The 13,712-nt window shown below is 37.4% G+C and overlaps 1 protein-coding gene across 1 annotated transcript in view; it reads right to left on the bottom strand.

Moving 5' to 3' along the window:
• Positions 1-13,712, bottom strand: part of gldc (glycine dehydrogenase (decarboxylating)) — a 68,228-nt gene that overhangs the window by 8,187 nt on the left and 46,329 nt on the right. The window contains exons 18-22 of the mRNA XM_061895801.1: positions 10,866-11,015; positions 7,487-7,599; positions 7,272-7,413; positions 7,094-7,205; positions 6,876-6,971 (exon numbers count right to left, since the gene is read on the bottom strand). Coding sequence (XP_061751785.1) covers positions 6,876-6,971; positions 7,094-7,205; positions 7,272-7,413; positions 7,487-7,599; positions 10,866-11,015 — 613 coding nt within the window. The remainder of the gene's footprint in view (positions 1-6,875; positions 6,972-7,093; positions 7,206-7,271; positions 7,414-7,486; positions 7,600-10,865; positions 11,016-13,712) is intronic.

The raw sequence follows: 13,712 nt of genomic DNA, 5'->3' as shown, positions 1-13,712 counted from the left end.
TTTGAATCGCCAATTTTTGTAAAAAAAAAAAAATTGTAAAAGTTAACTTTTTCCATCCATTTTCTACCGCTTGTCCCTTTTGGGGTTGTGAGGGGTGCTTATTTGAATCGCCAATTTTTGTAAAAAAAAAAAAAAAAAATTGTAAAAATTAACCTTTTCCATCCATTTTCTACCGCGTGTCCCTTTTGGGGTTGTGAGGGGAGCTTTTGAATCGCCAATTTTTGTAAAAAAAAAAAATAAAAAAAATTTTTAATTTACTTTTTCCATCCATTTTCTACCGCTTGTCCCTTTTGGGGATGTGAGGGGAGCTTATTTGAATCGCCAATTTTTGTAAAAAAAAAATTTGTAAAAGTTAACTTTTTCCATCCATTTCCTACCGCTTGTCCCTTTTGGGGGTGTGAGGGGAGCTTATTTGAATCGCCAATTTTTGTAAAAATAAAAAAATAAATTGTAAAAATTAACTTTTTCCATCCATTTTCTACCGCTTGTCCCTTTTGGGGTTGTGAGGGGTGCTTATTTGAATCGCCAATTTTTGTAAAAAAAAAAAAAAAAAATTGTAAAAATTAACCTTTTCCATCCATTTGCTACCGCTTGTCCCTTTTGGGGATGTGAGGGGAGCTTATTTGAATCGCCAATTTTTGTAAAAAAAAAATTTGTAAAAGTTAACTTTTTCCATCCATTTCCTACCGCTTGTCCCTTTTGGGGGTGTGAGGGGAGCTTATTTGAATCGCCAATTTTTGTAAAAATAAAAAAATAAATTGTAAAAATTAACTTTTTCCATCCATTTTCTACCGCTTGTCCCTTTTGGGGTTGTGAGGGGTGCTTATTTGAATCGCCAATTTTTGTAAAAAAAAAAAAAAAAATTGTAAAAATTAACCTTTTCCATCCATTTGCTACCGCGTGTCCCTTTTGGGGTTGTGAGGGGAGCTTATTTGAATCGCCAATTTTTGTAAAAAATTTTTTGTAAAAGTTAACTTTTTCCATCCATTTCCTACCGCTTGTCCCTTTTGGGGGTGTGAGGGGTGCTTATTTGAATCGCCAATTTTTGTAAAAAATTTTTTGTAAAAGTTAACTTTTTCCATCCATTTCCTACCGCTTGTCCCTTTTGGGGATGTGAGGGGAGCTTATTTGAATCGCCAATTTTTGTAAAAAAATTTTTGTAAAAGTTAACTTTTTCCATCCATTTCCTACCGCTTGTCCCTTTTGGGGGTGTGAGGGGTGCTTATTTGAATCGCCAATTTTTGTAAAAAAATTTTTGTAAAAGTTAACTTTTTCCATCCATTTCCTACCGCTTGTCCCTTTTGGGGGTGTGAGGGGAGCTTATTTGAATCGCCAATTTTTGTAAAAATAAAAAAATAAATTGTAAAAATTAACTTTTTCCATCCATTTTCTACCGCTTGTCCCTTTTGGGGTTGTGAGGGGTGCTTATTTGAATCGCCAATTTTTGTAAAAAAAAAAAAAAAAAAAAAAAAATTTTTTTTAATTTACTTTTTCCATCCATTTTCTACCGCTTGTCCCTTTTGGGGTTGTGAGGGGAGCTTATTTGAATCGCCAATTTTTGTAAAAAAAAAAAAAAAAAAATAAAATTGTAAAAATTAACTTTTTCCATCCATTTTTCTACCGCTTGTCCCTTTTGGGGTTGTGAGGGGAGCTTATTTGAATCGCCAATTTTTGTAAAAAAAAAAATTGCAAAAGTTAACTTTTTCCATCCATTTTTCTACCGCTTGTCCCTTTTGGGGATGTGAGGGGAGCTTATTTGAATCGCCAATTTTTGTAAAAATAAAAAAATAAATTGTAAAAATTAACTTTTTCCATCCATTTTCTACCGCTTGTCCCTTTTAGGGTTGTGAGGGGAGCTTATTTGAATCGCCAATTTTTGTAAAAAAAAAACAAAAAAAATATTGTAAAAATTAACTTTTTCCATCTATTTTCTACCGCTTGTCCCTTTTGGGGTTGTGAGGGGTGCTTATTTGAATCGCCAATTTTTGTAAAAAAAAAAAAAAAAATTGTAAAAATTAACCTTTTCCATCCATTTGCTACCGCTTGTCCCTTTTGGGGATGTGAGGGGAGCTTATTTGAATCGCCAATTTTTGTAAAAAAAAAATTTTTAAAAGTTAACTTTTTCCATCCATTTCCTACCGCTTGTCCCTTTTGGGGGTGTGAGGGGAGCTTATTTGAATCGCCAATTTTTGTAAAAATAAAAAAATAAATTGTAAAAATTAACTTTTTCCATCCATTTTCTACCGCTTGTCCCTTTTGGGGTTGTGAGGGGTGCTTATTTGAATCGCCAATTTTTGTAAAAAAAAAAAAAAAAATTGTAAAAATTAACCTTTTCCATCCATTTGCTACCGCGTGTCCCTTTTGGGGTTGTGAGGGGAGCTTATTTGAATCGCCAATTTTTGTAAAAAAAAAAAAAAAAAAAATTTTTTAATTTACTTTTTCCATCCATTTTCTACCGCTTGTCCCTTTTGGGGATGTGAGGGGAGCTTATTTGAATCGCCAATTTTTGTAAAAAATTTTTTGTAAAAGTTAACTTTTTCCATCCATTTCCTACCGCTTGTCCCTTTTGGGGGTGTGAGGGGAGCTTATTTGAATCGCCAATTTTTGTAAAAATAAAAAAATAAATTGTAAAAATTAACTTTTTCCATCCATTTTCTACCGCTTGTCCCTTTTGGGGTTGTGAGGGGTGCTTATTTGAATCGCCAATTTTTGTAAAAAAAAAAAAAAAAAAAAAAAATAGTACAAATTAACTATTTCCGTCCATTTTCTACCGCTTGTCCCTTTTGGGGTTGTGAGGGGAGCTTATTTGAATCGCCAATTTTTGTAAAAAAAAAAATTGGAAAAGTTAACTTTTTCCATCCATTTTCTACCGCTTTTCCCTTTGGGGTTGTGAGGGGAGCTTATTTGAATCGCCAATTTTTGTAAAAAAAAAAAAATTGTAAAAGTTAACTTTTTCCATCCATTTTCTACCGCTTGTCCCTTTTGGGGTTGTGAGGGGTGCTTATTTGAATCGCCAATTTTTGTAAAAAAAAAAAAAAAAAAAAAAAATTTTTTTTAATTTACTTTTTCCATCCATTTTCTACCGCTTGTCCCTTTTGGGGATGTGAGGGGAGCTTATTTGAATCGCCAATTTTTGTAAAAAAAAAAATTGGAAAAGTTAACTTTTTCCATCCATTTTCTACCGCTTTTCCCTTTGGGGTTGTGAGGGGAGCTTATTTGAATCGCCAATTTTTGTAAAAAAAAAAAAAAAATTGTAAAAGTTAACTTTTTCCATCAATTTTCTACCGCTTGTCCCTTTTGGGGTTGTGAGGGGTGCTTATTTGAATCGCCAATTTTTGTAAAAAAAAAAAAAAAAAATTAAAAATTTTTTTTAATTTACTTTTTCCATCCATTTTCTACCGCTTGTCCCTTTTGGGGATGTGAGGGGAGCTTATTTGAATCGCCAATTTTTGTAAAAAAATTTTTTGTAAAAGTTAACTTTTTCCATCCATTTCTACCGCTTGTCCCTTTTGGGGTTGTGAGGGGAGCTTATTTGAATCGCCAATTTTTGTAAAAATAAAAAAATAAATTGTAAAAATTAACTTTTTCCATCCATTTTCTACCGCTTGTCCCTTTTGGGGTTGTGAGGGGAGCTTATTTGAATCGCCAATTTTTGTAAAAAAAAAAAAAAAAAAAAAATTGTAAAAATTAACTTTTTCCATCCATTTTTCTACCGCTTGTCCCTTTTGGGGTTGTGAGGGGAGCTTATTTGAATCACCAATTTTTGTAAAAAAAAAAAAATAATAAAAAAATTGTAAACATTAACTTTTTCCATCCATTTTCTACCGCTTGTCCCTTTTGGGGGTGTGAGGGGAGCTTATTTGAATCGCCAATTTTTGTAAAAATAAAAAAATAAATTGTAAAAATTAACTTTTTCCATCCATTTTCTACCGCTTGTCCCTTTTGGGGTTGTGAGGGGAGCTTATTTGAATCGCCAATTTTTGTAAAAAAAAAAAAAAAAAAAAAAAATTGTAAAAATTAACTTTTTCCATCCATTTTTCTACCGCTTGTCCCTTTTGGGGTTGTGAGGGGAGCTTATTTGAATCGCCAATTTTTGTAAAAAAAAAAAAATAATAAAAAAATTGTAAACATTAACTTTTTCCATCCATTTTCTACCGCTTGTCCCTTTTGGGGGTGTGAGGGGAGCTTATTTGAATCGCCAATTTTTGTAAAGAAAAATTTAAAAAAAATTGTAAAAATTAACTTTTTCCATCCATTTTCTACCGCTTGTCCCTTTTGGGGTTGTGAGGGGAACTTATTTGAATCGCCAATTTTTGTAAAAAATAAAATAAAATTAAAAAAAAATTGTAAAAATTAACTTTTTCCATCCATTTTTTACCGCTTGTCCCTTTTGGGGTTGTGAGGGGAGCTTATTTGAATCACCAATTTTTGTAAAAAAAAAAAAAAAAAAAAAAAAAAAAAAAAAAGTAAAAATGTACTTTTTCCATCCATTTTCTACCGCTTGTCCCTTTTGGGGTTGTGAGGGGAGCTTATTTGAATCGCCAATTTTTGGAAAAAAAAAAAAAAAAAAATTGTAAAAGTTTACTTTTTCCATCCATCTTCTACCGCTTGTGCCTTTTGGGGTTGTGAGGGGAGCTTATTTGAATCGCCAATTTTTGTAAAAAAAAAAAAATTTTTAAATTGTAAAAATTAACTTTTTCCATCCATTTTCTACCGATTGTCCCTTTTGGGGTTGTGAGGGGAGCTTATTTGAATCGCCAATTTTTGTAAAAAAAAAAAAATAATAAAAAAATTGTAAACATTAACTTTTTCCATCCATTTTCTACCGCTTGTCCCTTTTGGGGGTGTGAGGGGAGCTTATTTGAATCGCCAATTTTTGTAAAGAACATTTTTTAAAAAATTGTAAAAATTAACTTTTTCCATCCATTTTCTACCGCTTGTCCCTTTTGGGGTTGTGAGGGGAACTTATTTGAATCGCCAATTTTTGTAAAAAATAAAATAAAATTTAAAAAAAATTGTAAAAATTACCTTTTCCATCCATTTTTTACCGCTTGTCCCTTTTGGGGTTGTGAGGGGAGCTTATTTGAATCACCAATTTTTGTAAAAAAAAAAAAAAAAAAAAAAAAAAAAAAAAGTAAAAATGTACTTTTTCCATCCATTTTCTACCGCTTGTCCCTTTTGGGGTTGTGAGGGGAGCTTATTTGAATCGCCAATTTTTGTAAAAAAATAAAAAAAAAATTGTAAAAGTTTACTTTTTCCATCCATTTTCTACCGCTTGTGCCTTTTGGGGTTGTGAGGGGAGCTTATTTGAATCGCCAATTTTTGTAAAAAATAAAATAACATTTTAAAAAAATTGTAAAAATTAACTTTTTCCATCCATTTTTTACCGCTTGTCCCTTTTGGGGTTGTGAGGGGAGCTTATTTGAATCGGCAATTTTTGTAAAAAAATTTTTTTTTTTAAATTGTAAAAACTAACTTTTTCCATCCATTTTCTACCGCTTGTTCCTTTTGTGGTTGTGAGGGGAGTTTATTTGAATCGCCAATTTTTGTAAAAAAAAAAAAATATAATAAAAATTGTAAAAATTAACTTTTTCCATCCATTTCCTACCGCTTGTCCCTTTTGGGGATGTGAGGGGAGCTTATTTGAATCGCCAATTTTTGTAAAAAAAAAAAAAAAAAAATTAGTAAAAATTAACTTTTTCCATCCATTTTCTACCGCTTGTCCCTTTTGGGGTTGTGAGGGGAACTTATTTGAATCTCCAATTTTTGTAAAAAATAAAATAAAATAAAAAAAAATTTGTAAAAATTAACTTTTTCCATCCATTTTCTACCGCTTGTCCCTTTTGTGGTTGTGAGGGGAGCTTATTTGAATTGCCAATTTTTGTAAAAAAAAAAAAAAAAAAAAATTGTAAAAATTAACTTTTTCCATCCATTTTCTACCCCTTGTCCCTTTTGGGGTTGTGAGGGGAACTTATTTGAATCGCCAATTTTTGTAAAAAATAAAATAAAATTAAAAAAAAGATATAAAAATTAACTTTTTCCATCCATTTTTTACCGCTTGTCCCTTTTGGGGTTGTAAGGGGAGCTTATTTGAATCGCCAATTTTTGTAAAAAAAAAAAAAAAAATTGTAAAAATTAACTTTTTCCATCCATTTTCTACCGCTTGTCCCTTTTGGGGTTGTGAGGGGTGCTTATTTGAATCGCCAATTTTTGTAAAAAAAAAAAAAAAAATTGTAAAAATTAACTTTTTCCATCCATTTTCTACCGCTTGTCCCTTTTGGGGTTGTGAGGGGAGCTTATTTGAATCGCCAATTTTTGTAAAAAAAAAAATAAAAAATGGTAAAAATTAACTTTTTCCATCCATTTCCTACCGCTTGTCCCTTTTGTGGTTGTGAGGGGAGTTTATTTGAATCGCCAATTTTTGTAAAAAAAAAAAAATATAATAAAAATTGTAAAAGTTAACTTTTTCCATCCATTTTCTACTGCTTGTCCCTTTTGGGGATGTGAGGGGAGCTTATTTGAATCGCCAATTTTTGTAAAAAATTAAATTAAATTACAAAAAAAATTTAAAAATTTACTTTTTCCATCCATTTTTTACCGCTTGTCCCTTTTGGGGTTATGGGGGGAGCTTATTTGGCCAAATATAATATTTACAATGAATTCTAATTAGGTCAATAAAAAGTTACTAAAAGTTTGATTACCGCTCATAAATTAAATGTGGGATTTTAAAGTTAAACTCATTTTAAATTGTATTTATTTTGAGGTATCTTTAAACCCAAATTATCACCAAAATATTTAACTTTTTTTTTTTTTTTTTTAGGGAGGAAGTCCCACATAAATGCCCATATAAGGAGTGGAAAGGACAGGAGGCGCACCGTAGTCCTGGAGCCTCTTGGCCACGTCCACGGCCTCCACGTTGGCCGACTTCTTGAAGGGCCTCACGTCCACGATGAACTCGTGAGCTACGAATCCTGTTCACACACACACACACACACACACACACACACACACACACACAATGTCAGATTGATACCGTAGCTGTACGCTGACTACTCTAAAGTGCGGTCATTTCTAAGACGGGCTCCTGACGCACCTTTGGAGCCTCTGTAGAGGATCTTGTAGTGGCCCTCCAACCTCTTGGCCATGTAGTTGGCATTGAGGATGGCCATCTCTGTGGCGTGGATCAGACCCTTAGAGCCCATCATCTTAAAAAAAAAATACAAAAAAAGGGTCAAATTCCTGTTCCCGTTTGGTTTTGCGGCGAGTCTGACCTTGATGTAGGCCCAGGAGATGGGCAGGATGGCGCTGGAGCCCCAGGGGGCGGCGCTGATGGTGCCCAGGGAGCTGCTGCTGTTGACCGAGGTCATGGAGACCACCGGGTGGCTGGGCAGGAAGGGGGCCAGGTGGGCTTTCCTGGTGGGAGGGAAAGGGGAAAAAAACCGGCTGTGACCAGGTCGCCTCAATGCTAATGCTGATGCTAACGTACACGCCAATGGGGCCCATGCCGGGTCCTCCTCCACCGTGCGGGATGCAGAAGGTCTTGTGCAGGTTGAGGTGGGACACGTCCGAGCCGTAGTCCCCCGGACGGCACAGACCCACCTGTAGCGGGGAACAAGGAACGGTGGAAGGAATTTTCACATCATGTAGCTGAGAGGGAGGACTGGGCTTCTCTCAATCAATCAATGTTTACCTATAAAGCCCTAAATCACGAGTGTCTCAAAGGGCTGCACAAGCCACGACGACATTCTCGGTTCAGAGCCCACATGAGGGCAAGGAAAAACACAACAAACCAGTGGGATGTCAATGAGAATGACTATCGGAAACGTTAGAGAGGACCGCAGATGTGGGTGACCCCCCATTCCCCTCTAAGGGGGGGTTCTCTGCTTGGGCTGCTGCCCCCGCTACCCCACTTGATGGAGATCAACTATTTTCTTTTTCTATTAGATTTTGTCAACTATTACAGGTCTGCTTAATGATAAGGGTGTAAAAAAAAAGTTTGAATTAATCGCGATTCTTAGGGCCATATATATATATATATATATATATATATATATATATATATATATATATATATATATATATATATATATATATATACACACACACATACCTACCTATTGACGGAGATAGGTATCTTTTTATATCCTAGTCGTATTTTAAAACAGCTAAGTGTTGGGCGTACATAGGCCTTGATAGTTAGAACACAACTAGCAACAATAACACTCTTTTATCTCAAATGTCCCAGGCTGAGAAAGAGAATTGATATGGGAATTCGCTCTGGAGGAGGAGGGGGGCGAGTGAGAGGGAGAGAAGGGGCAAAACTACTGTAGTAGGATTAGATCAATTTGGGCAATGCGATTGAAAGGTTGTATCTAGATTGGTCTCCCAAAGCTTTGGTAATAAAATATCAAAATAAGCAACTCTGCTTGGGATTCATTTATAACCAGCTTATGTGTCATCGAACCAACCTTGGAGGGGACCGGCAGAAGACCGGGTCCAGCGCAACACTACCTACATACATACATACATATAAATATGTTTTATTTTTATTTCTGTTTTGTCTCGCCATATCATATTGTTGATGTAGACCAGGCGTGTCAAACTCATTTTCATTGAGGGCCACGTCGCAATAATGGCTGCTTTAAAAAAAAAAATTTTTTTTACATTATGCATGCATGTAACAACCTGCGATTAATCATGATTAATCGAAATGCATATGCATTTCTTCGATTTTTTTTTTTTACGTATAACTTGCCTTAATATCATAAATATAGGTGACAAGCCGATATTGAACCATTTGTTTTTATCTCACAAAATAGTTTTACAGTACAGTATATAATAACATCATTGGCACGATCAGATAAAGTTTTTCTGTCAAAATTGAAAGAACGAATGCGTTTAGTTAAAAAGAAAAATGTTTTAAATCTGCATTTTCCGGACTCTAAGGCGCACTTAAAATTCTTTTTTTTTTTTCGTTTCCACAAAACTCGACAGTGCACCTTTTGTACGGAATAATTGTGGCTGTGCTTACTGACCTCAAAGCTATTTTTTTGGTACATGGTGTAATGATAAGTGTGACCAGTAGATGGCAGTCAGACATAAGAGATACGTGTAGCCTGCACTCAGATGGGTCTGGGCTTCACTGTGGCAGAGGGGTTAGTGCATCTGCCTCACAATACAAAAGGTCTTGCAGTCCTGGGTTCAATCCCAGGCTCGGGATCTTTCTGTGTCGAGTTTGCATGTTCTCTCCGTGAATCCGTGGGTTCCCTCCGGGTACTCCGGCTTCCTCCCACCTCCAAAGACATGCACCTGGGGATAGGTTGATTGGCAACACTAAATTGGCCCTAGTGTGTGAATGTTGTCTGTCTATCTGTGTTGGCCCTGTGATGAGGTGGCGACTTGTCCAGGGTGTACCCCGCCTTCCGCCCCATTGTAGCTGAGATAGGCGCCAGCGCCCCCCGCAAGCCCAAAAGGGAATAAGGGGTAGAAAATGGATGGAAAATGGGTCTTAAGTAAATAACAGTAACATTTTAAATGCCCCATTGAAAATGTAGAACATTACACACGGCGCTCAAAAATCTATCAAAATGTTCTTTTACGACTTTGGTAAGCTATGAAGCCCCACCGCTTGATGGATTGTACCGTGCTTCAACATACCAGTATTATTATGGTGTGTGTATAAGGTAAGACATATTATCTGGCGTTTTGTTTCGCAATATTATGCAAAAGCAACTTTTCTTAGCTTCTGGTACCTGCTGATCTGTATTTGCGATCTGCATAAATCCTGAAAAATTGCGCGCTTCCGCCTTTGTAGTCCGTGTCGACACCATAATTGATAAGCTTCTTCTTGTTGTGGGACATTCATCCTCCGCTGTTGCCATTTCTAGTACAAAAGTAGTGGAAAGTTCTGACTTATATTTGTCAGTAAACTCGCCATGAAAGCACTAAAACATACCGGTGTAGTGAGTTGACATTATTCGCCCAAGGAACTTTAGTTATTAGAGACTTCTGGTCGGAGGTTTTTTCACGTAAATAAGACCGCCCACAAAACGGCACTTCTGGAAGTGACTGTCGGAAATCGGCTTGAAGATGATGTGTAAGACAATCTATGCAACATTTTGACCAAAGAACTACCATTACATGTTATGTAGAACACAAGGAAGTGTTTTATATTTAGAAAAAAATAATAATAATGACTCCTTTGTGGGGCGGTTTAGCTCGGTTGGTAGAGTGGCCGTGCCAGCAACTTGAGGGTTGCAGGTTCGATTCCCACTTCCGCCATCCTAGTCACTGCCGTTGTGTCCTTGGGCAAGACACTTGACCCACCTGCTCCCAGTGCCACCCACACTGGTTTGAATGTAACTTAGATATTGGGTTTCACTATGTAAAAGCGCTTTGAGTCACTAGAGAAAAAGCGCTATATAAATATAATTCACTTCACTTCAATGCGTCCGGGTGCGCCCTATATATGAAAAAAGATCCAAATAGACCATTCATCGGCGGTGCGCCTTATAACCCGATGCGCCCTATGGTCCGGAAAATACGGTAAGTATTTTTTTTAAAACCCATTTTTTCCGGGCTTTCGCGGCCATCTAAAATGATGTGGCGGGCCAGAATCGGCCCCCGGCCCTTGAGTTTGACACCAGGCATGTAAATGCTCTAAGAAGTATTGTTTTTGAATCGAGAATCAATTCTGAATCAAATCGTGCGGTGCCCAAAGATTCACTGAAGTCACTGTTAAGAAAATAATAATAGGGAGTGGTCTTGTTTCAGAGTCCAGCAAGTGGATCAAAGATCATCTATTTACAAGGAGATAACAGGTGTTGCGACCTTTGACCCGAGAGCCTTCTTGGGACTCGTCTCACCTGTGCGTTCATGTTGGCGCCGTCCAGGTAGACCTGGCCGCCGTGCCTGTGGATGAGGTCGCAGACGTCCTGGATGTGCTCCTCGAAGACGCCAAACGTGGACGGGTAGGTGATCATCATGGCCGCCAGGTGGGCCTTGTGTTTGTCCACCTGGAAGAAAGTGGGTCTTTGATGTAGGTTCTCAAAAACAGCAGAGCACTCCTGTCCGATGAAGGATCTTGGACTGGCATTTTTGCAGTCGCTCCTCGAAAATAGCTGATTGCTGTCGTCTTATGCACACATTTTTACAGAAAGTCCTCAAAAACGGCAGTGCTCGCCAGTCATATAAAGGATCTTTGATTAATGTTTTTGAAGTAGGTTCTCAAAAACGGCAGAGCACTCCTGTCCTATTGAGGATCCTTGACTGGAATTTTTGCAGTTGCTCCTTATAAATAGCATATTGCTGTGGTCTTATGTACACATTTTAACAGCAAGTCCTCAAAAACAGCAGTGCTCGCCGGTCATATAAAGGATCTTTGATTGATGTTTTTGAAGTAGGTTCTCAAAAACGGCAGATCGCTCCTGTCCTATTGAGGATCTTGGACTGGAATTTTTGCAGTTGCTCCTTATAAATAGCATATTGCTGTGGTCTTATGCACACATTTTAACAGCAAGTTCTCAAAAACGGCAGAGCACTCCTGTCCTATTGAGGATCTTGGACTGGAATTTTTGCAGTTACTCCTTATAAATAGCAGATTGCTGTGGTCTTATGCACACATTTTAACAGCAAGTCCTCAAAAACAGCAGTGCTCGCCGGTCATATAAAGGATCTTTGATTGATGTTTTTGAAGTAAGTTCTCAAAAACGGCAGATCGCTCCTGTCCTATTGAGGATCTTGGACTGGCATTTTTGCGGTCCCTCCTCCAAAATAGCAAATTGCTGTCGTCTTATGCACACATTTTTACACCAAGTCCTTAAAAACAGCAGTGCTCATCAGTCACATAGAGGATCTTTGACTGCCGTTTTTGAGAACTTACTTCAAAAACATCAGAGCGCTCCTGTCCCAAGGAGGATCTCTTGGACTGGCATTTTTACAGTCGCTCCTTAAAACTAGCAGATTGCTGTCGTATTATGCACACATTTTAACAGCAAGTCCTCAAAAACAGCAGTGCTTGCCGGTCATATGGAAGATCTTTGATTGGTGTTTTTGAAGTATGTTCTCAAAAACGGCAGAGCGCTCCTGTCCTATTGAGGATCTTGGACTGGCATTTTTGCGGTCGCTCCTCAAAAATAGCAGATTGCTGTCGTATGCACACATTTTTACAGCAAGTTCTCAAAAACAGCAGTATTCGGCAGTCACACAGAGGATCTTTGATTGCCGTTTTTGAGAACCTACTTCAAAAACAGAGCGCTCCTGTCCCATGGAGGATGTTGGACTGGCATTTTTGCAGTCGCTCCTCAAAAATAGCAGATTGCTGTCTTATGCACACATTTTTACAGCAAGTCCTCAAAAACAGCAGTATTCGGCAGTCACACAAAGGATCTTTGATTGCCGTTTTTGAGAACCTACTTCAAAAACAGAGCGCTCCTGTCCAATGGAGGATGTTGGACTGGCATTTTTGCAGTCGCTCCTCAAAAATAGCAGATTGCTGTCTTATGCACACATTTTTACAGCAGGTCCTCAAAAACAGCAGTATTCGGCAGTCACACAGAGGATCTTTGATTGCCGTTTTTGAGAACCTACTTCAACAACAGAGCGCTCCTGTCCCATGGAGGATGTTGGACTGGGATTTTTACAGTCGCTTCTCAAAAATAGATTGCTGTAGTCTTATGCACACATTTTTACAGCAGTCTGTAAAAACAGCAGTGCTTGCCAGTCATATACAGGATCTTTGATTTATGTTTTTGAAGTGGGTCCTCAAAAATGGTGTGTAGAGGATATTTGAGTTCCTTTTGACAGAAAAACGCAGCAGAGCACTCTTGTCATATAGAGGAGCTTTGACTGCGGTTTTTGAGGACCTACTGCTTGAACGCTAGAGTGATCCGATCATATAGTGGAGCTTTGACGAGTCATTTTGAGGTAAATCATCAAAAATAGCCGTTCAATTTTGTCTTGTACCTAGCGATGAATTAAATGACATTTTTGTAGTAGCTCGGCAAAAACAGCAGCGATCTCCTGTCATATAGAGGATCTTCGATTGGTGTTTTTGCAGTAGATCCTTACGAAGAGCAAAATGTTTTCACAATTCTTTAAAACAGCAAAGCGCATATAGAAAAGTCCAAACTGCTGTTTTTGAGGACCTAGGTGCAAAAACACCAGAGTGCTCCTGTCACCTAGAGGAACTTTGGCAATTTTTGCAGCAGATCCTCAAAAACCGCAGACACTTTTCTGTAATAGAGGAATCTTGGGTAGCATTTTTGATGTAGGTCCTCAAAAACAGCAAAGTGCTTTGACTTGTGATTTTGCAGTATATCTTCAAAGATAGCAGTTCACTTTTGTTTTATACTTAGCTATGCTATAACATTTTTGCAGTAGCTCTGCAAAAACAGCAGCGATCTTGTGTCATATAGAGGATTTTTAATTGATGTTTTGGCAGTAGATCCTTACAAAGAACAACATTTGTTCACAATAGTTTTCTTAAAAACAGCAGAGCGCATATAGAAGAGTGTTAAGTGCTGTTTTTGAGGACCCAGGTGCAAAAACACTCGCGTGCAAATGTCACCTTGAGGATCTTTGGCAAGAATTTTTGCAGTAGATCCTCAAAAACAGTATATCACTTCTGTCTTCTAGAGATGCATTACCTAACATTTCTGCAGTAGCTCATCTCTCCTGTCTTAAAGAGGATCTTTGTCAAGCCTTTTTGCAAT

The sequence above is a fragment of the Nerophis ophidion genome, linkage group LG01, assembly GCF_033978795.1.
Source record: "Nerophis ophidion isolate RoL-2023_Sa linkage group LG01, RoL_Noph_v1.0, whole genome shotgun sequence".
Lineage (NCBI taxonomy): Eukaryota > Metazoa > Chordata > Actinopteri > Syngnathiformes > Syngnathidae > Nerophis > Nerophis ophidion.
Note: the sequence above shows the minus strand (reverse complement) of the source record. Positions and strands in the feature narration are given on the sequence as shown.